Raw genomic sequence first — 23,681 nt, forward strand, 5'->3', positions numbered from 1 at the left:
TTAAATATCCACTAGTTAAGCAGAGAACTGAGACAGTTTACATTAGAAATCAGCGGAGCAAAGTAGTTATCATCATGGGCCTAGAAACTCAGGAGCTAGGTTAAACTCTCTTTGCAACTTCCAGTAAGCTACCTAAGCTCTTTAAGCCGTGGAAACTTCAATTGTAAAATAAGAATAGTTATACTCCTTGAGAACTTGTTCTGAGCTCTGAAATTCTACAATGCATTTAGTATTTAAATAAAAGGTAGACATTTTCTAGGTAGCAATGACAAAGGTGAAACTATTAAAATTATTTTGTCAATTCTGTAAAAGTGGAAAAGCAATCTAATGAGACCCAATTCTCCTAAACTTTCTGTGAGGGTAAAGAACAATTTTAGAACTTTCCGGGATTATATATGTTATATCTATTTACCAAATAAATTTACTAAGGTATGTTTGTGGTATTCATTCAGCATTTTAACCTATTACATGTTAGACACTGATGGGTCCCTGAGGTATACAGATGAATTCCTTTGAATGGTTAGTAGTAGATGAGCCAGATATTTCGTCAAGTACAACGCAATGTGACTAATGAGATAGTACAGACATAGACAAGTGTTATGAGAGCACAGACTTCACAGACAAGATATTTAACTTAAGCAGAAAAGACATCCTGCCAACAGGAATGGGAGGTTGGGAGGTATAACATAGGAAAACCTACTATATTTGCGAAAGAGCAAACAGAGCTAAAACAAAAGGTATGTTTATGGAGTAAGTAGAAGATGACAATGTAAAGATAATCTGAAGTCATACTGTGCAGATATGTATGTGCTATGTTTAAAGATTTGGACTTTTATTCCATGAGAATAAAAGTGACTGGGAAGTCACTGAAATGCTAAACGGTCAAAACACAATGACAGGATCAGATTTCTACTTTTACAAGGTTAACTGACATTAGTACACAGGACGGACTAGTTAGAATGAAGAACAGAAGCAGTCAGTTAGAAAATTATCAGAATAATCAAAACTAGAGAGAATATGTACATAAAAAAATACAATCATCAAATGCTTCACTATGAAATTAAAATTTTCTCTTTCAATACCTTAGGAGAATGCTCTTTGACTTTGGAATAACTGCTTCTCAAACTTTCTAAAAATCATTTCTAAATAGGAAAAGTGCTTTGTTGTTATTCACATATCATAAAAATTTATTAGATTTACCTTAATATATTGAAAAAATGAACCTAGTTTCCTTTTGAAAATCAGATGCAAAAAAAAAAAAAAAACAAAACAAAACATTGTGCTATATAACCTAAGAAACTTATAAAGGTTTTGTGGTTTTTTTTTTAATAGAAATAGTCTTCATCTTCTCTTTTTAGAAAAAGAACACTAGTCCTTTATGACTAGGGGTGGGGGTGAAAACAATAATCAGCTAACATTAAAACCCTATTGTAGTGAAAAGTTCAGAATCCTGACCTAACTAAGAGAATGCCAGTAGGGCTCATCAGAAAAGGGTGACTTGGAATGAAAGCATAAAGAACTGAATCCCTAACCTCACCACTCCCACCCCCATCGGGCTGCTTGAACACCCTCAGTTAAGGACTGACCAGTTCTTTGATCTCTTCCCTTTAAAAACAACTAAATAGCTCTTGTTTTGACTCCATAATGAAATTTCTTCCTTGTAACAGGGATTTCATTTCTATATTGGTAGCTTAATTGGGTATTTATTAAGGAAACTGATAATGAAAAAGACAATTTAATATGTATTTTATAATACTTTCCAAGATACCTAAATTTAAATAATTTCATGGATGTCCTGACTTCTTTCCATAAGTAAAATTTCTCTTTAGTAAGACAGTCTATGTACACAGGCAGAGTAAATTAGCTCTGCCTCACAGCAGCTGAGAAAATGAATTGCCTAAGAAGATTAGAGTCATTTTCTTTACTTAAAGATATTCCTGACAACCCACACTGAAATTACACAAGATTAACTCCATTAACACCATTTCCCATTCTTTAAAGTAGTAGCTTTCCAGAAAGCAGCATTTAGACTGAAGAGTTCAAAGCATATTTTAAGAGGAGATCTCAAAATGCTTAGAAATGCTAATATAAGTATCACTGAAGGATTCAGGATGAGGTGCTGAGAGGTCAAGTAAGGTATTACTGGCCATACAGTGAGCCATACGCAAAATGGAAAGTCGTTACTTGTTCTCCTTGCCATTTAGCCTGCATATCCTTTGTGCAGATAACAACATTTCAAATCAAATGTTATCTGAAGGGATATAACACTGTTAATCCCTCAAAGGCAGAGATGTTATTTATTTTTGTCTTTCCCCACAGTATCTTACAGAGTGCCTTTTATTTAGGGGTACTCAAATATTTGTTGATTATTATGTCAGACATTTGGCATTGCTTGGTGGCCTATCAAAAATAGGTAAAGCAGAAGGGCTCAGGAAAAATAGACTATAACAATACCATAAGGCATCAACTACCTCTCAGACAGAACCTTTCCGAGTCTGAAAGCAAAATCCATAGCACAGGCACTAAAACTTTAAACTATTTGTATTAACTGCCATTAGTGCCATTAAAACAGATAATGCATAAATTTCCTTCTGACAATATGCTGGCATGAGCCACCAGAAGATCCATTCCGAAAACAACGCTGTCATAATCCATCAATTCCCTTACCTTACCTCCTCTGAGCCTTAAGTATTCTTCAGGGTGGGTTTTTTTTTTAAATTTTATTTATTTTTTTTTAAGATTTTATTTATTTATTTGAGAGAGAGAATGAGAGAGAGAGAACACGAGCGGGGTGAGGGTCAGAGGGAGAAGCAGACTCTCCTCTGAGCAGGGAGTCCAATGCGGGGCTCGATTCTGCGACTCTGGGATCATGACCTAAGCTGAAGGCAGACACTTTGAGCTACCCAGGCGCCCCTTCTTCAAGGTTTTTAATTGCAAAATAAATACACATATACATTCTTACCTAAAAATCCAAACACTTCAGAGGTAAACTGAGAAAAAAAAATAAGAAGTCCAATTTTCCTCACTTCCATATCTTCCTCCAACCTCTTTTTCTATCCTTACATTAATGCAAGAAAACTTCACTGGTAACCTGGGGCTTCATTTTCTTTTTGGTCTCCTAAAGGTAGTTCTCAGGTGGAAAATACTGAAAACACTGACTTAGATAGTTCTTAAAGATTTTAATTTGAATGAATTGCTCAACTCCCAGATTTAGAAATAGTTATTCCCACTTACAAAAAAAATAAATAAATCTAAAAGTGTGCTGAATTATAATTATGCTACGACAGGGTCAGATCAGATCTCAAGAGGAAGTCATTCACCATTCCACTGTAAAACTTTCACCATATAGCACAGTAGTCAACATTGAGAATTTAGGTGCTCGACACTGTTGTTAGCGTTTCATGAGATTTTCTAAAAAAGGAGCAACTCTCTCGTCATTTTTTTTTCAGCATTAATATTGTGCCAGTAGCATCTAAAATAATTTCCTATGACCTGCAATAATTGTGCCTATCAACGTGATACAAGTTCCAAAGTATTCTGGAAAATATTCCAAAATGATCTGGGAATTTCCTGAAGGCTCTCCTTTACTTTTATTCTGGTTCCAGAATCTCAAAAGGAACCTTGTTTCTCTCATGACATGCTCCAATATGCCTATTAATCAATGGCAAGTAATACTGAGTTAGTGGAAATGAAAGTCATTAACAAAAAAACTTGTTTTCAGAAGGCAAATATTAGGTAGATGAAAACAGTACTGATCTACAAAGCATAATCAAGTTTAGCCACATACTAGCTTGTCTGACCTTGGATAGGTTAGTAAACCACTCAGATATTTTCCCATCTGCAAAATCAGGGAAAATATTACCTACCTATAAGTTGGGTATATGGATTAAAATGAGAGAAGTGAAAGTGCTGGCACAAAAAACAATAAATGTTACTTAAACTGAAACTTGCATATGACTTTCAGTTTAACCTAAGTCACAAACATTGAAGTGTTTTTAGCTTAATAAAAAGACCTCAATTTGTTTTACCTGAGTAATCCTGAGGCACTATTGCTCAGTTTCAAAAGCAACCTTGAAAATTAAAACTAATCCAAAGATTATCCTTCTGAAGTCCTGAAATGCCCAGGAAAACTGCAAAAACCTAGGTGACTGGTCATCATTTGGTCCAAAGTATATTCAAGGCCTTACACTGAAAAAAAATTAACATGTGAAATATTATTGGCATATAAAATAATTTTCCACATCAACAGTATCTGAATACATTTTATGGTGTCTTGAAATAAATTTAGTGATTCTTTCCTTACATGTGGCCGAAGTATTAAATAAATAAATATCTAAAATTATAGTGCCATCTACAGGCAAAGAAAATAATATCAATGATAGCATATTCTAATGCTTTCATATTTTTTAATTGCTACTCAACACTTGAGACATCTAGAACTGAATAATTTACATAATTCACTTTCTGATTACATTTGCAGGATATAATTTATTATATGAAATGGCACATGTTTAATAAATTTTTTACTACTCAATATAGCATTTTATTTTCAATGAATACTAAGATGATACAGGTAATTTTAAAAACCCAATGGGACTACAAGGTCCAATTTTTGTGTTCTGAGATTTATTTATTATTAAAATATATCATGACAAAAAAAGAAACCTATTTTCATGTTTTTTCTCTTCCTTTCCAAACTTGCATCTGTGGATACTTATTTAACAATAACTAAGCAGCGGGTACTTTTCTAAGCTGCTTTGTATCCGTGAACTTGGTAAATCCTCACAGTAATCCTATGAGGTAGGTACATTACCACTTTCATCTCATGGATGTTGAAACTAAAGCCCACAAAGCTTAAATAACTTATCTAAGGCCACATGCTATGTGGCAGAGCCAAGGTTCAAACTTGGGGTTTTTCCACAGTAACTATGCTTTTAATCACTATGCTAACGTGCCTCTCTTTGTAAAAGCTGCATTCAGTGTGTATACGGCATTTGTAAAATCTATGTTCTGGTTCTGAGCGGCAACATTTTCACACATACCCAAATTTAACATTATTTTTAATAACCACATATTTTGCCATCAAGCTGACTATCTCATTTTACTTACTTTAGTTGTCTAATGCTGGACTTTCAAACTATTTATAATTTCTTTCATTTTATATAAAAATGTTGCAATGAGCAAATTTTGCATTGCATATAACTCTTTTCCTTCTTTTGAATTTTATTTCCTTATGCTACTATACCTAAAATAGTTTCACTGACGTGAGTATCTAAAAGTGCCACATTACTGACATGTAATGCTCTATACTGCTTTTTAAATTTCATCATCATGTTATACTACCAGCAATGAAAGAATGTTAGATCTTCCTGATCAATATATACCACCCCTCCCAAATTTAACTGATATAAAGTGGTTAAGGATGATATATGATGTGGGATAAACAAATATTTCAATTTTCAAATGGGCAAAATGTTTTCTTCCTCTAGCAACATAACAGGTGGAGACAATCCAATTACTTGTTGCTTATGAGGTCGGTGCTGTCTAGATTCTTTAAGAAAGCCTCAAAGAGAATCAATAACATACCCAACGTCACTAGTAAGTGTCAGAGCTGGAGTCTGAGCCCAGGTCAGTCTGACTCTAAAATCTATGTTTTAGATAATAGGAAAAAATATCACAGAAAGTCAAGAGTGTCAACTGTATGTTGAGATAAAGAAAATGTATGAAAAATTTTATTTCAATCTTCACTGAAGATAATTTATCTCATAAAAGGGTAAGCTACCCTGGGGTAGCTATCATAAATACAGGGATTATATTTCACTATTGTATTATTCTGATCAGTAATTTCAAAAACAGAAAAGAATGACAATAATAATTAACAAAATGCTTCATTGCTCTTTCTCTCCAACCGTATTACAATCTAGTTTCATCTATATTCTAAGCAAGGAGCTAGAGGATATAAACATTACTCCAAACATGTTTTTTTCTTACATGTTATCTTGCAGTATTATCTGAATAGTCAAGAAAGATCATAAATTCTATAGCACAGAATAAAGATCACTGAAACATTAGACACTAGAAAGAACACAGGCTTTGGGATCTTAAATTCAGATGCTGCTGCTTACTAGCTATATGTCCTCTAGAACATCAGCATCAAACTCCTACTTCACCAGGATGCTTTGTAATTACAGGACATAACAATTTTAAGGCTCCTAGCACATGGCAGGTGCTTAAGAAATTTTAGCTCCCTTCCTTTTAAAGAGTGATATATATATATATATATATATATATATGATTATATCAAGGCTAGTGGTTCTAAAAGTCATGCTTCATTATCTCCCTCAGACAGACTGTAGCATAACACGAAGCATCAAGATCGAAAGAGATCAAAAGAGATAAAGTTGCTTCATCAATGTGGGAACCTTCAGTTTTGACATCGATGTCATGTTCTTCCATTAGTTGGTATGAGACATTACGGGGATGTTTCAGTATCTGTCTATAGCATCCTGGAACATTGAGTTTCAGAGTTGGTACTTTAAACCTACATGTCTGTAGTCCATCTCTGCTAAGTACTTCCTGGTACCACTGCCCAACTTTGTTCTTCGGGTACTGAATATTGTATCCAAGCACTGGAAGAACCACCTGTGCAGAAAAAGGGGGACAAAATTACATGAAACAGCCTTCAGAAAAATATACAATCATTGTATCACTGAGATTTGGTATATAAGAAAATCACTGAGATACGATCATTATGCCTCAGGACATAAACATTACAATCAGCCTAAAACATGCCATTGAATGCTACACTACTTTATTTTAAATGCTGCCAGGCAAAGAAAAGAGCTAACTAAAATCAAGAAGGACTCACAATAACCAAGGTAACCAACTCAAGTCAGATATTATTAGACAAACTATTGTTAATGTAGAGAGGAAACAAGAGGTTTGGGTACATTTAATTAGCCGACAAAGACTTCATCTCAATGTAGTCATACAATCCAAAAAGCATATTGTTTCTATAACAGAAAGAACAACCCCTACCACTCACTGATATAACTGGTATTTTGGCTGATAACTTTACATTCTTCTTACTTATTTAAAAACATGAGAGTGAGGCAGGAGCAGCAAATATAGTGTTTTGCTTAGCTGCTTATGAGAAGACACCACAGTTTGAAGGGCTTTCCTGCCTTGCTGATGATTTCTAGACATTTTTCTTAAATAGTACCAAAAGGTAGTCAGAAAAAGGAACAAAGCAAAATATTCGAATAGATACAATATGAATGGATTTCATATTCATTATGCTAATTGAAAGAAGCCAGACATAAAACACCACAAGCTATATGATTCCATTTATTTGACATTCTTTCAACGGCAAAACAATAGGGGCAGAAAATGGATGAGCCGCTCAGGAGCTGGGGTGGGGGGTAGGGGTGGGAGTTTACTAAAAAGAGCAAGGGGAAATTTTAGGGAGAGATAAAAATGTTCTTTATCTTGATTTTTGTGGTGGTCTCAAGAGTATGTTTATCAAAACTCTTAGAACTGTAAACTAAGAAAATTGATTTTTTTATTGTATATAAATTGTACCTGAATTAAAATGTGGTTTAAAAAAAAAAGGTGGGGAAGAGAACTGATCAACATTATGTCTTTTGGAATAATATCTACATTTAGACCTAAGGGATACCAATTTTCAAACAAACTTACCTGATGTATTGCATACGTGTTAGCTGATTGCTCTTCTTCAGTTACTAGATGAACCTGTATTTTAAAAACATGACAAAAATATGGATGATTCATTTCCTCAATTTTCCCTTTATGTATAATTTGACTCCTATGCTGAAAATACATATCCCCAAACAAGATTATTTTCACAATCTGTTTCTAGACTAAATAAAAATTAGAATGATACTTCCTGCTTTAACCACTGATAACTGAAGTCGAAACACAAAGAGAATGGTGGTAGCTTAACACCCCGAGGCGATACTTTCACCTCATCACCAACAGCTTTTCCTAATTCACAAAGTTGTTATGCTGAATCAAAAATCTGCCTGTGGGAACCGCTCTCCCCCACCTCCGTCGCCAACAAGTATCATAATACTCTCTGAGAAGTGGTATTTCTCAAAACATGTTTCATAGAACAGTAATAGGAGGTGGGGGGGGGGAAAGAGGGTATGTTAAGTCCAAGATACAGGACAGTGTGTATAGGACACTATAGAATAAATAATTCTGACTTCTCCAGCACTTGAAAGTTCAAGTATAAAGGCAGTGTTACCATTAAACAGATGAACAGCATCCCCACCTTCCTAAAGCATTCAGTGTCCAGATCCCCTCTAACTCTGCTGGCTTTGCCCTCAAGTCTGCACAGTCTAATCAATAATTATTGCCCCTTTGTCTTTCATTTTGGGTTGTATGTTTGTTTATTGGTATGTATGCCTTTTAGTTGCTAGACTCAGAAATGGCTATAAAACTCTAGATGTGATTTCACCCAAATCCATGGGATGAGGATCTTTCCTGCATCATCATTTCTAGCTTTCTTTCACAAACTCTTAAGCCTACTTACAATGATGCAATTTAAGTAATTTACGAAAATACTGGAAAACATGGTCAAGTACAGAAGACCGTATTTTGTGGTTAGAAAGCTCCCTCCAGGTTGATATCAATTGATTTTTTAATTAACAAACATGCTTTTAATATAGGGCTATTCCCCAACTATGAATTCACCTTTTTAATCATCTGACACAATTCTCTATCTTGTTCACCAAGAAATTAAAAGAAAAATCTACCAAGTGACTTGAAATAAATGTATAACTGTTAGTCTAGTAATCCTATCAAGAACCAGATTAGTTTCCTACAATTCTTAACTGTAGATGCACAACATTACACACCCCATATATCATTTATTAGAGAGTTTACTGTCTTTTTCATTTTCATGTCTTAACATCTTAGGCTTCTAAGTCCTGCCTTTTCTATTTTTAGTGCTCACTAACAAAGTATAAATGATTGGTCTTAAAATGTATAAAGACTTTTTTTTTTCTAATAGGAGGAAACTTAGCAAGATATGAAGGAGAAAATGTTCTTTTTCCTACAGCTCCAAAAGAAAAACAGATACAGTTCTGATCACAAAACTGTCCTTGCAAATGTTACTTTGAACAAAGAGGTCTTATAAGACATGTATTTCAGAGATTATTACCATGTCTTGTCAAAGTAACCTTTAACTTCTGAAAATCTGAATTCGGAATAGCTAACTTACTAAATAATGTGTAGCCCAGGTAATATTTAAATGAACATGTTTTCTGGAATGTGTGAAAAAACATGATTTTTCACTATTTATCAAAAGGGGATCACTGATATCTATTCTTCCATTCACAAGGTAAAATAAGACCTAAAATGCTGCTAGATTTCTTTTTACAATTTCAGATTTTTGTCTTAGTTAAGTGACCATTGTTAGTAATTTATGCTCCTTGTGATCACTTTCTTATCTAAATATTCATAAGCCGCCCACTCAATGACACAGTGAAGCAGATATCCATTGCTTCAGCCTTGGCTCTCTTTTCCAACAGGAGCACCCTCATTTTCAGAGAGCTCCCCTCCCAGCTCTCAAACATGATTTGGGTGAGATGGTTCCAGGAAAGATCCTTTGGAACATAGGCTTAGCCAATCACATACTCCAGTTCATAATAATTGGTTGGGCCTGGACATGGGACCCAAGCCAGGCTACTCCTAGCCAGAGAGACTGAATTCCAGGGCCTTTATTCCACTGGGAAGAAAAGTCCTCTTCTCTACAAGTTGTAAGAAATAAACTTAGAGATGCTCATAACCATCATGCCATCGAAAGAACAAGCCACACTGAGAATGGCTCTAACAGAGGGAAACATAGTTGACAGATGAAGAAAATAAGAGATAGATCATTTAGGAGCCTGGATATAGCTGTGCCTGAATCAATCAGAGTCTCAGTTATGACAGCCAATCAATTCCTGTCCACTTTTCCTTAGGTTGGTTTAAGGTAGATCTCCATTACTTAAAACCAAAACCAAAACCAACCAACCAACCAAAAACCTTAATTCATATATCCAGACTTCTGTCATTAACTTAGATAAAGCTTCCTTTACATAGAGTTCAGAGCCTATGTTTCTTCAATTTTGAAAAACTGGGCCATGTTCTCTCTCTAGATGCTTTTCTGTATTCCATGATTTCTCTGTTAGACATCAATTCGGGCTAGGGTCTTTTAATTGTCTTTTAATTTGGGTCTCAATTTTCACGTCTATAAAATGGGAGTTAAAGAAGGTCTCTAAAGTCCTTTTCTCATCTAAAATTCAATGATGTTGTGATGTTATATATGAAAGCACTACTCAAAACCTTCCACTTTTATAACATCTTTGTAAGACTAACTTGAGATAATGTTCTTTTTGCATTATAATTTGTTCTTTTTGCATTATATTACAAAATAAATTTCTTTACTTGATTTATGGAATTCAGATTCATTATTTAAACTGTTCAAACCCACAAAGATAAAAATACTAGTTGGATAGAGAGGAAATGGAAGAATCAACTTTTATGATATAAATTGTTAAGAGGAAAAAAGCAAGCTGTGAAATAGCAATTAAATAAAATCACATTTATATAAAAGAAATACACACATTACACACCCCATATACCATTATTATAAAAATTGTATCCTCTTTCATATTTAAAGCTCTGAGCTCTAAGCCCTTCCTTTTCTTTTCTCAGTGTTAGCTAATAGAATAAAAATACATTCTCCAATGGATATTTATGTGAAAGCATAGAAAAAGGTCTAGAAGGACACAGGTCAAAAAACAGAGGTTGATTTCCTGGATACAGAGGAGGGAAAAACAATGAGTGGTGACAAGATGACAGCTTCATATGTAAACTGATTTTTCACTTTTAATGATACTATTTTGTGCATTAATTATGTAATTCTTTAAAACATATTCTTTAAAGGAAAGTTTACCTTTCACTTAATGCCACTATTTTTATTTTACCATTTACAGACATGTGTTAAGCCTTAGCTAGCAGAATAGAAGCAGAAGATAAGCAAACAGAAAGAAAAAAAAAATATCTTTAGTTCTAAATTGTTTCTAAAATAAAGGCTTCTGAAAATTAATGTTCCCAGTGTGGTAAGTACTCTTGACAACTTAGATGAAATGATACTTACTCTACTATTTGGGAAATGTTCATCATCAACATCTTCATCCAAACAGACCAAATCACCCTCTACTACTCTTGATCCATAGGTTGCAAGTCTGTAGGATACTGCCTCATTCCAAATTTTGCTGCTATATGCATGAACGTAGAATATGCGCATTGAATGGGGAAAAGAAAACCATGCCTGGATACAGCCCTCTTCCGTCATGCCAAAGCGATGCAATGATTCCAACAGTGCTCTCTCTCGAACTTTGAATTCAGGCATCAATGAAAGTGTGCCTTTAGCATCCTCTGAAATAAAGAGGAAATCCGTGAGTCAACCACGTTCATTTATAGGCCAGTTATAAAGACCTTTATTATGCCTTCTAAATAAGAGGCAATGAACTGTGCTATCTTATAAACTTGAATATGAGGATGACGCTTAGCACCAACTATAAACCTAGCTACACCTGAAGTGTTTGTTTGTTTAATAAAGATCTTAATCATATGGTCCGTTCTCCATCCACTTTCCCTGCTTAAAAAAAAAAAGCAAAAAGCACATTAGTAATACCTACTTCAGAATGGAAATAAACTAACTTGCAATTATTCAGAGGACTTCTTAAAAAAAAACCATTAAATAAACCTCTGCACCTACATATTTTTAAAGAGCTATTACAAACATTTACACAGACTCTTTTGAGTAAGAAAGGGTTGGATCCTTCAAGTATGCTAACAGGCCTTACTAATGGGATGCTTTTTAAAATTAAATTAATGAACTCTATTGCAAAGATGCTTATTCAGGTAGGAATCTTCATTTTAATAAATGTACCAGGTGTTTCTTATGCACACTAAAGTTTAGGAATCACTGCCATAGGGAAATTATATTCTTGGAACTCTAGATACAAACACATAAGTCATTTTGAGAGTCAAACCCATGTGGATTGACTCTAGAATCCACACTCATAACCACTTTTCTTTGGTGTTTCCCAGGAAGCATTCTGCACATAAACCATCATATTAAGCTGAAGTGTCAAAATTGACTGGGCTGAATGGCAACTAAACTAAAAACAATGTACAAAGTATTGGCTATAACAAATAAACTTATATGTAATCAAGTCTCCCCTGATTGTAGTGTATACTTCCATTGGTACCAGTTTCGAATTTGAAATTCTTACCTCCTCTGAGGATTTAGACCAAGAAAAACTAAGAAGCTATTTCTCCCCTCACTCCTACCCCCAAGCAAGAGTTAAAATTCAGACAAAAGTCCTGGCTATCTGGCCAAAACTGAGTGTCTTAGGCATGTAATAAAATTATTAAATATATATTACAATCTATTTCTTATCACATTTATGTAGCGATGAATGCCCTCCTGCTGACATAACATCTGTATTATGTATTTGCATGACAATGTATAGGGTAAAGAAATTTTTAAATACCAGTTTGAAGAAAATATTTCTTTGCTTTATTTACAGGATCATCCAAATCTTCTGGTGTAAGAAATAATTTTACAGCCTCCACCTTTAAAAATCAAGCAAGCAAACATATGTTGAATGAAAATGACAAATTACTTACTTTTTAGAAAAAGATACAAATTCTCTGGCATCATAAAAGAATAGGCACTTAACAAATTCTATTTGACACTGCAATTTTATCTTCAAGCTTTCAAAAATTAAATAGTGTTATATTTGGAAATATATTTGTACAAAGCAACTTCATATATAGGTTTAAAATATTATGGACTAGAAAAAGTGCCCATCATTTCCATAGTTCTACTTCTGTCATTCTTTACTTCTATCATCGAGCTTAGAATTCAAGCATGAAGTAATGACATAAAACTCAGACTTGACCAACATATATAACAAAAATTGGGGAGGAAGCAAGCATAGGGGAATGGTGAACCACTAATTTCATTCCTGTTCTCAAGTCTTGGAATTGTTTGGTCTTTCCAATAATTGCCAAAATCTTTTTTTTTTTTTTAATGCCAACTGGGGCTCCTGGGTGGCTGAGTCAGTTAAGTATCTGCCTTCGGCTCAGGTCATCATCTCAGGGTCCTGCAATAGGGCTCTCTGCTTAGCGGGAAGTCTGCTTCTCCTTCAGAGTTCTCCCTCTCTTTCTTTCTCTCTCCCTCTCAAATAAATAAATCAAATCTTAAAAAAAAAAAAAAGAGTCATGGCTGTTGGAATTTTTATGGGGCACCTGGGTGGTTCAGTCAGTTAAGCTTCTGCCTTCAGAAGTTCAGGTCATGATCTTGGGGTCTTGGGATCAAGCCCTATGTTGGGCTCCCTGCTAAGCAGGAGTCTGCTTCTCTCTCTCTCTCTCTCTCTGCCCTGCTCATGCTCTATCTCTCCCTCCCTCCTAAATTAAAAAAAAAAAATTGCCAACTTTAATATTTTCTTTTAGAAACTAAATAGATTAAAAGATGTTCCTTCTTTTAATGGTATCTATGAGGTCCTATATTTTATTTTTATTATTATATTATTATTATTTATTATTATTATACTGTCTCCAGCACTGTGATTTCTTTTTTTCTTTTTTTTATTAGTTGACTTTTTTTTTTAATGATTTTTTATTATATTATGTTAGTCACCATACAGTACATCCCCGGTTTCCGATATAAAGTTTGATGATTCATTAGTTTCGTATAACATCCAGTGCACCATGCAATACGTGCCCTCCTTACTACCCATCACCGGTCTATCCCATTCCCCACCTCCCTCCCCTCTGAGGCCCTCAGTTTGTTTCTCATAGTCCATAGTCTCTCATGCTTCATTCCCCCTTCTGATTACCCCCCCTTTCTTTATCCCTTTCTTCCCCTACCGATCATTCTATTTCTTATGTTCCATAGATGAGAGAAATCATGATATTTGTCTTTCTCTGCTTGACTTATTTCACTTAGCATTATCTCCTCCAGTGCCATCCATGTTGCTGCAAATGTTGAGAATTCGTTCTTTCTGATAGCTGAGTAATATTCCATTGTATATATGGACCACAACTTCTTAATTCAGTCATCTGTTGAAGGGCATCTCGGCTCCTTCCATGATTTAGCTATTGTGGACAATGCTGCTATGAACATTGGCATGCATATGGCCCTTCTCTTCACTACGTCTGTATCTTTGGGGTAAACACCCAGTAGTGCAATGGCTGGGTCATAGGGTAGCTCAATTTTTAACTTTTTAAGGGACCTCCACACTGTTTTCCAGGGTGGCTGTACCAACTTGCATTCCCACCAACAATGTAGGAGGGATCCCCTTTCTCCACATCCTCTCCAACAATTGTTGTTTCTTGCCTTGTCTACTTTTGCCATTCTAACTGGCGTAAGGTAGTATCTCACTGTGGTTTTGATTTGAATTTCCCTGATGGCTAATGATTTTGAACATTTTTTCATGTGTCTGTTAGCCATTTGTATGTTTTCATTGGAAAGTGTTCATATCTTCTGCCCATTTTTTTATTTATTTGTTTCTCATGTATTGAGTTTGAGAAGTTCTTTGTAGATCTTGGATACTAGTCTTTTATCTGTAGTGTCATTTGCAAATATATTCTACCATTCCGTGGGCTGCCTCTTAGTGTTTTTGACTGTTTCCTTGGCTGTGCAGAAGCTTTTTATCTTGATGAAGTCCCATAAGTTCATTTTATCTTTTCTTTCTCTTGCCTTTGGAGATGTGTCATGAAAAAGGTTGCTTTGGCCGATGTCGTAGAGGTTGCTGCCTATGTTCTCCTCTAGAATTTTGATGGATTCCTGTCTCACATCGAGGTCTTTCATCCATTTGGAGTTTATTTTTGTATATGGTGTGAGAGATTGGTCAAGTTTGATTCTTTTGCATGTAGCTGTCCAATTTTCCCAGCACCATTTATTGAAGAGACTTTTTTCCACCGGATGTTTTTTCCTGCTTTATCAAAGATTAGTTGCCCAAAGAGCCGAGGGTCCATTTCTGGGTTCTCTATTCTGTTCCATTGGTCTGTGTGTCTGTTTTTGTGCCAGTACCATGCTGTCTTTGTGATCACAGCTTTGTAGTACAGCTCGAAATCTGGCATTGTGATGCCCCCAGCTTTGTTTTTCCTTTTCAACAGTTCCTTGGTGATTAGGGGCCTTTTCTGGTTCCATACAAATTTAAGGACTATTTGTTCCAGTTCTTTGAAAAATGTCCTCGGTATTTTGATCGGGATAGCATTGAAAGTGTAGATTGCTCTGGGTAGCATGGACATTTTAACTATGTTAATTCTTCTGATCCATGAGCATGGAATATTTTTCCATCTTTTTGTGTCTTCCTCAATGTCTTTCAAGAGTGATTTATAGTTTCTAGAATATAGGTCCTTTACGTCTCTGGTTAATTCCAAGGTAACGTATGGTTTTTGGTGCTATTGTAAATGGCACAGATTCCCTAATTTCTCTTTCTTCAGTCTCATTATTCCTGTATAGAAATACAACTGATTTCTGAGCATTGATTTTGTATCCTGCCACATTACTGAATTGCTCTATAACTTCTAATAGTTTGGGAGTGAATTCTTTTGGGTTTTCCATATAGAGTATCATGTCATCTGAGAAGAGAGACGTTTTGACTTCTTCCTTGCTGATTTGGATACCTTTTATCCCTTTTTGTTGTCTGATCGCTGTTGCAAGGACTTCTAGTACTATGTTGAATAATAGTGGCGAGAGTGGGCATCCTTGTCATGTTCCTGATCTTAAGGGGAAGGCTTCTAGCTTTTCCCCATTGAGAATAATATTTGCTGTAGGCTTTTCATAGATGGCTTTTATGAGATTGAGAAATGTACCCTCTATTCCTACACTCTGAAGGGTTTTAATCAGGAAAGGATGCTGTATTTTGTCAAATGCTTTTTCTGCATCAGTTGAGAGGATCATATGGTTCCTGAGACTTTTCTTGTTGATATGATGTATCACGCTGATCGATTTGCAAATGTTGAACCACGCTTGCATCCCAGGGATGAATCCCACTTGGTCATGATGGATAATCCTTTTAATGTATTGTTGGATTCTATTAGCAAGGATCTTGTTGAGGATTTTGGCGTCCATATTCATTAGGGAAATCGGTCTGTAATTCTCCTTTTTGATGGGGTCTTTGCCTGGTTTGGGGATCAAGGTAATATTGGCCTCATAGAATGAGTTTGGTAGCTTTCCTTCTGTTTCTATTTTTTGAAATAGCTTTAGGAGAATTCGTATTATTTCTTCTTTGAATGTTTGGTAGAATTCCCCAGGAAAACCGTCTGGGCCTGGAGTTTTATTTGGAAGGTTGTTTATCACTGACTCAATCTCTTCATAATTAATTGGCCTATTTAAGAAATCAATTTCTTCCTGTTTCAGTCTTGGTAGTTTATAGGTTTCAGGAAGGCTTCCATCTCTTCCAGATTGCTTAATTTATTGGCATATAGCTGTTGATAAAAGTTTCTAATAATCCTTCGAATTTCCTTGGTGTTGGTCGTGACCTCTCCTTTTTCATTCATAATTTTATTGATTTGGGTCCTTTCTCTTTTCTTTTGGATAGGTCTTGCCAGTGGTCTGTCAATTTTATTGATTCTCTCAAAGAACCAGCTTCTAGTCCTGTTGATCTGCTCTATTGTACTTCTGGTTTCTAATTCATTGATTTCTGCTCTAATCTTGGTCAACTGCTTCCTCGTGAGTGAATTAGGCCTGTCCCTCTGTTGCTGTTCCAGCTTCTTGAGGTGAGAATATAAAAACTGCATTTTAGATTTTTCTATTCTTTTGAGTGAGGCTTGGATGGCTATGTATTTCCCCCTTAGGACTGCCTTTGCAGTATCCCATAGGTTTTGGACCATTGTGTTTTCATTCTCGTTGGTCTCCATAAATTATTTAAATTGATTTTTGATTTCCTGGTTTATTGAGTCATTCCTGAGCAGGATGGTTCTTAGTCTCCAAGTGTTTGAGTTTCTTCCAAATTTTTCCTTGTGGTTGAGTTCCAATTTCAGAGCGTTGTGGTCTGAGAATATGCAGGGGATAATTTCAATCTTTTGGTATCGGTTGAGACCTGATTTGTGTCCCAGAACATGGTCTATTCTTGAGAATGTTCCGTGGGCATTAGAATAGAATGAGTATTCTTTGGTTCTGGGGTGTAGTGTTATATATATATCTATGAGGTCCAACTCGTCGAGTATGGCATTTAAAGCCTTTGAGTCTTTGCTTAGTTTTTGCCAGGGTGTTCTGTCTATTTCTGATAGTGGGGTGTTAAGGTCCCCTACTATTAATGTACTTTTATCTATATGTCTCTTTATTCTGGTTAAGAGTTGGTTTGTGTATCTTGCTGCTCCCCTGTTGGGGGCATATATATTTATAATTGTCATATCCACTTGTTGGATACATCATTTAAGAATAATATAGTGCCCTTCTGTATCTCTAACTGTAGTCTTTAGTTTAAAATCCAATCTATCTGATATGAGAATTGCTACCCCAGCTTTCTTTTGAGGTCCATTTGCATGAAAGATGGTACTCCATCCCTTTACTGTCAGTCTGAATGTATCTTTGGGTTCAAAATGAGTCTCTTGCAGACAGCAAATGGATGGGTCATTTCTTTTTATCCAATCTGCAACCCTGTGGTGTTTTATGGGAGCATTCAAGCCATTTGCATTGAGAGTGATTATTGAGAGATGTGATTTTAATGATGCCATGTCAGCACTGTGATTTTATGTATATGTTTTAGAGTAGGAAAGGATCTTGAGATAGATCATTTAACCTAAAATCACACTCAATCTTATTTTATAGTATTCATTCATTCATTCAAACAAATATATGTTAAAAAGCTAATTCATTCAAATATTCAAGTATTACTAAGCATCTGCTGTGTGCTAGGCACTGTGCACAGTACTAGGGGATAGAGTGTTTAGCAAGAGAGACATGGTATTTGTTTACTGGAAAAGATCAAACAAAGAATAACAATAAAATATAAACAAAATCTAAGATGGTATGTCCAAGAGGCTTTGAGGTCAAAAAGTAAGAAGAATTCAACTTTTCTTGGGAGTGGGATGAGAATTTAAATCGAGATGTAAAGAATGTAAAAGTTGGGGAGGGGATGCTTCAAAGGAAAGAAAATATGGCTTCCTAGTTGTGGGGCCAGACTCTAAGTTGGCCCCCAATGATCTCCACTGGCTGGTACTCACACCACTGCAGTCTTCCCCCACACTTATCAGGGTGGGCCTGTGTGCCCAGTAAGTAGAAAAGAGCAGAAGTAAAGATGTCACTTCCCAGATTACATTATAAAAGACACCGAGATTTATGTTATGGTCTCTCTCTCACTCTTCTGTGCTCCTGGTCCTCTCTCTTGGGGAAGTCACGTCATGCGTAGCCCTAGGGTGAGAAACTAAAGCTTCCTGCCAACAACCAGGGGATTGTGCTTGCAAGCAGGGCGTCTGTGCCCATTCATCTCCAAAGACTACAGCTCTTGCTGATAGTGTGACTCCACACCATGTGAGACCCTGATGCACCAACACCCAGCAAGGCTGCTCCCAGATGGCTGACCCTCAGGAGCAGCGAGACAAGAAATGCTTGTCATTCTAGGCCACTCAGTTTTAGAGTAGTCTGTTACACAGCGACAACTGATAATTAATGCTCTAGCAAATTTTTTTAAAAAATGAGAAGCATGGAATACAAAGTTTAAAAGAGGTGAGTTTTTGTTTAAATGCTATGAGAAACAGGAATTTTATATAATTTGATGTCCTATTTCTGGAGTTGTAGGGTGTTAAGTTTCCTCTAAATCCTCTTTTCAGTTCATTAAGAATTTGGTGAGTGTTGGTCAATTCTCTGTTAAGTCTCAAACAAGTATTAAACACAGAATATTGCATACAGTTTGCTTTATTATAATGTGATACTAAAAATATAGTAGCTGCTCAATAAATGTTCAATAACATAGTATGTGGTATATGTATGTGCATGTGTATATATGCGTTTATATGCTGGGTTAAGAAAGCAAAGGGCTGGCTTTATGTAGTAAGTACAACTGACAAAACAAATCAGAGCATAGTTTTTTAAAATCCATACCATTTCACTCTTCAGCAAAGCCAATCCAATCTGGTCAGTGTGAACTTTCCTTCCCATCCCAAATCTCTGTGGTCCGTAGTAATTTACAAACCCTTTATTCTACGAATACAAGAAAATCAATTAATTAAAAGCATATTGTGGGGCGCCTGGGTGGGTCAGTAGGTTAAGAGTGTGCCTTCGGTCAGGTCATGATCCTGGGATCCTATGGTCCTGGGGTCCAGGACCGCATTGCTGGGCTCCCTGATCACCAGGGTGTCTGCTTTGCTCTCTCCCCCTGCCCCTCACTCGTGCTCTCTTGCACTCTTTCTATCTCAAATAAATAAATAAAATCTTAAAAAAAAAAAAAAGTATATTGTTATGGACTGCATGCCTGTGTTCCCCCCAAAATTCATATGTTGAAATCTTAACCTCCAATATGATGGTATTTGGAGGTGAGGACACTGGGAGGTAATTAGGTCATGAGGGTAGAGCTCTCATGAATGGAATTAGTGCCCTTATAAGAAAAGATCATGAAGCTAGCTCACTCTCTTTCCACCACGTGAGAATACAACAAGAAGATAAGGCTGGCACCCTGATCTCAGGCTTCTAGCCTCCAGTGACTTTTAAATAACTTTCCTGTTAATTAAAAATCACCGAGTCTATGGTTCTTTGTCATAGGTCCACAGTGACTATAACAAATATAATTACTATGTCAGAATATGTAATCAAGTCTTTCTCTTCATATTTATTTTAATAAAAGAATACTATAATCACCAATACACACATAAGAGCCAAATGGTCTGAGAAATGCTATACAGTTAAAGAACAGAAAGGAGAAAATCAAATAATCAAAAGATAGAAAATAAGACCAACAAAAAAGTTTTAAAAATATGTCACTTTCCATTCACATAACTGAAGGGTATTGTGGGATACAGGACTTTCAGTGCTAAACCAGAGAAGTTCTGGGATGAACTGTTTACATAGGACTGGATCTGATCTTTGCCCTGAAGCTCTTTCTGATTTTGAGATGCTTCTGCTGTCTGGAGACGCTGAGAATAAGAAATAAATTTACTTCAAACCCAGCAAGTCTTGGTTCCTTTATATATGACAATTCATTTTTTAGTTATCTCAGTTTCTGAAAGCCCGGGCCAAGACAATGAATGACATCACTTCCCCAGGAACACAAAATTGTAAATTACTCTGCAACCTTGAAGACACTGCTCAGTGGATAAACACGCTCTCAAAAAGAAAACACCAGGTCCAGATGGTTTCTTGAAAGATAAGAGTCTGCCACACTCACTTTATGAGTATTTCTCATAACAATTATTATTTCAAATTTGGAAAAACAATATCAAATAATATCCTAGAATAACCAGAAAAGCTTTAAGTACCCCTTCAAATTATTTAGGGTCAGATATAACTAAAGGTTTCTAGAAGTCAAAGTTACAACCCTCTAAAACAAAACTTCAAAGACTTCTTATTTTCAGAATTAAAGGAAAGTTGGCCAAAGTTAAAATCATTCCTAGTGGGGATTTTATAACGGGCAGTTGTGTATCCATAAAATCCAAATGAAAGATAGGCAATAAATGCTATCAGAGTTCAGAGAAACTCTTCCCCTTTTTTAAGGGATATCATTTTAATAATAATTTTTTGAGGGGAAAAATATTTTAGATAGGTCCGGGAAAAAAGGGAAAAAAAACAACCATATAAAGAATATACAATCAAAGAGGATCTATACACAGGTAAATGTGAATTTAGAAAATCTTTAGTTGAAAGTCATTTTCCTGACTATAAGACGTAATAGTGATTAAAAACCAGTTTTGCCTGTTTATTTTCCTTTGGAGAAGAATAAAATTGTGTAAAAACGTCTTTGTGGTCAGAATCTTATATCAGTGTTTCTCAGTGTTAGCTACAGAGTAAAATCACCTAAGGAGTTTTTTAAAAAAATACTAATAACCAAGGCTGCATTCCCAAATGTTCTTATTTTGTTGGTTCAGGGGCAGGGACTGACTACTGAGATTGCTTAAAGCATCTCAGGTTGAGGATTACTGGTCTAGATCAGGGGTTGTCAAACTATTAACAGCCCACAAGTCAAATGTGGCTAACACTTATTTTTGTAAATAAAGTTTTACTGGAACACAGCCACGCTCATTCATGTATGTATGGTCCTTGTCTGTTTCCACACAAGGGCAGTAGAGTGGCTGCAACAGAGACCATACGACTATAAAACCAAAAATATTTATTACTGGCCATTAACAGAGAAAGCTTGCTAACCCACATTCCAGATGATCAGACTAGAGGCTATGGAATATTTAGATGCCTGGCAAAGGTCACTTATATATCTATGTTCGAAAGTTTTTATTGCAAGACATAATCAAATGTGTATGATTAACTATTTGTATACATTAAAAAAATACACAATTAGATTGAAAAGAAAAAAGATTGTGCATAATTCTGATAAGTAATATAACTATTTACCAAAGATTTCTGGAAAAAATTATTGAACAAAATTTCCCCCAAAATCAATCCCTTTGCCTAAAACACTACTCTATATGGCACATGCTAAAAAAACAAATATACAAACAACAACAAGAAACACCTCTCTTCTTAATGCAGATAGCTCCCCCACCCCACCTCCAGGTAACTCTATACATTGTATTTTTAAAAATTATACTAAAGCTTTGTTTTTTTAATACAAAAATATACTGAGAAGAAAATTAAAAATAAGCCTAATTATCCTAATTATCATTTTTTAAAATAATGACAGATGCAAATAAAAAGAAAAGGTACAAAAGAAAGTTTCCCTTCTTGCCTCAGTGTAAAGAGAAGGACTATAAAAATTTTCCTGTAACACTGTATTAAAATTGAGTTTTCTTACCTTAACATTTTCTATTGCCTCCAAAATTCTCTCTCTCAGGTTTGCAGAATCATTTATTTGGTTTCTTAAATTTCTGATGATAATATCAAAGTGATTTCCTTTGAGCTGACCGAGTCTAAGGGAATCATCTACAGATCGAATATTAAACACATTCATTCTTTTCTTTTCAATTTCTTTTTCAATATTTTTCAACCTACAAATGATAAATCATATAGACTCGTTAAATCTTACATTTAAAAATTAACATAAGGTTTAAATGACAGTTGCCAGACAACCACTTATATCAGAACACTAAAAACTTTTTGAGAATTCAAAGGTTAATGCTATTTCAACAGATATGCACTAAAAAACCCATCACTATAGGATTATTTGAACAGTTATTGTATGACCTGAAACAATTCAATCATTTAAAATCTGCCACTTCTCAAAGTTTCTGTCTTAAAACTACCTACATTTTCAGTGTAAATTTAAGACATAACACTATTTAGAAGATAATCATATTATTAAGGCAGAATGTGCCGCTCAATAAGCCTTTAATCAATTAATTACTATTGATAGTGAGGTTAATATGCTCCTAGTGTTCTGAGTTTTTAATCTCATATTTACTTATGTGATGCAATAAGAAAGTAAAGTTCTATCTTAGAAAGTAATAATCATATTACCTCTCTGGAGTCACTTTTCTAACAACCATTGCTTGATAGGTGATGGCTTTCTTGTCTTTTAGGCCTGCATAACTAAAATCTGAAGGAATCACACCAAGTTTGATAGCTAAAAAACCAAGTGCTTCAAACATTTCCAGATTTTCTTTTCGTAGGGTAAAGGCTAAAACAAAAAAAATCCCAGATTACACACACAGACACACACACACACAACTACAATACATCAACTACATTCTTAGTGGACTAACAGATTAATATAATGAATCAAATTATTAATTTAAGTATTTTTTAACAAGATATAAAATCAGTGTCTTAGACTTCAGCGGTCATTTGAAAAATGCTACGTAAAGGCTTATAGAAAAAAAACATCTAAATTCCCTAATTTGGCGTTTATATCTGACTCTAATCTCTCTTTTCAGTTTCCACAAGTATAACCTGTGTGACACAGAGAATGTCTCACAATCCGTCGATGGACTAGAGCCTTCCACAGCTTTGTAGTTTTGCACGTTTGAACCCCTCTGTTTAAAATGTGTTCTTTCCTTGGGGCACCTGGGTGGCTCAGTCGTTAAGCATCTGCCTTCTGCTCCGGTCATGATCCCGGGGTCCTGGGATCCAGCCCTGCATCGGGGTCCTTGCTCAGCAGGAAGCCTGCTTCTCCCTCTCCCACTCCCCCTGCTTGTGTTCCCTCTCTCATTGTCTCTCTCTCTGTGTCAAATAAATAAATAAATAAATAAATAAATAAATAAATAAATAAAATAAATAAAATCTTTAAAATGTATTCCTTCCATTTTACTTGTCATACTGGTATTTATTCTTCATGATCCAACAGCAGCAGTAGTTCTCCCTCAAGTTCTTCCCAGGTTCCCAAGACTGAATCCTCCTAAAGCAGGGATGTTTGTTTTCTCAACTGTTACACCCACAGCCTAACACACAGTAAGTGTTTAAATAATTGCTGAATGAATAAATAAATAAATTCCACAAGATGCTGATTACACAAACTTGCATGTCCCCACAAGTTGTCATTATC

At 35.4% G+C, this 23,681-nt stretch overlaps 1 protein-coding gene across 3 annotated transcripts in view; it reads right to left on the minus strand.

Annotated features, from left to right (window-relative positions):
- Window positions 1-3,164: 3,164 nt before the first annotated feature.
- Window positions 3,165-23,681, minus strand: part of PUS7L (pseudouridine synthase 7 like) — a 35,401-nt gene continuing 14,884 nt past the window's right edge. For 2 of the 3 annotated variants that reach the window (XM_044385524.3, XM_044385522.3), the window contains exons 3-9: window positions 22,658-22,817; window positions 21,996-22,188; window positions 19,139-19,237; window positions 12,573-12,654; window positions 11,168-11,448; window positions 7,699-7,752; window positions 5,157-6,642 (exon numbers count right to left, since the gene is read on the minus strand). In XM_044385524.3, the coding sequence (XP_044241459.1) occupies window positions 6,316-6,642; window positions 7,699-7,752; window positions 11,168-11,448; window positions 12,573-12,654; window positions 19,139-19,237; window positions 21,996-22,188; window positions 22,658-22,817 (1,196 nt within the window). In that variant the 3' untranslated portion in view covers window positions 5,157-6,315. Of the gene's footprint in view, window positions 4,189-5,156; window positions 6,643-7,698; window positions 7,753-11,167; window positions 11,449-12,572; window positions 12,655-19,138; window positions 19,238-21,995; window positions 22,189-22,657; window positions 22,818-23,681 lie in introns of those variants that run through there. The other variant, XM_048216766.2, reaches the window with a different exon arrangement.

Source organism: Ursus arctos, unplaced genomic scaffold, assembly GCF_023065955.2.
Source record: "Ursus arctos isolate Adak ecotype North America unplaced genomic scaffold, UrsArc2.0 scaffold_26, whole genome shotgun sequence".
Lineage (NCBI taxonomy): Eukaryota > Metazoa > Chordata > Mammalia > Carnivora > Ursidae > Ursus > Ursus arctos.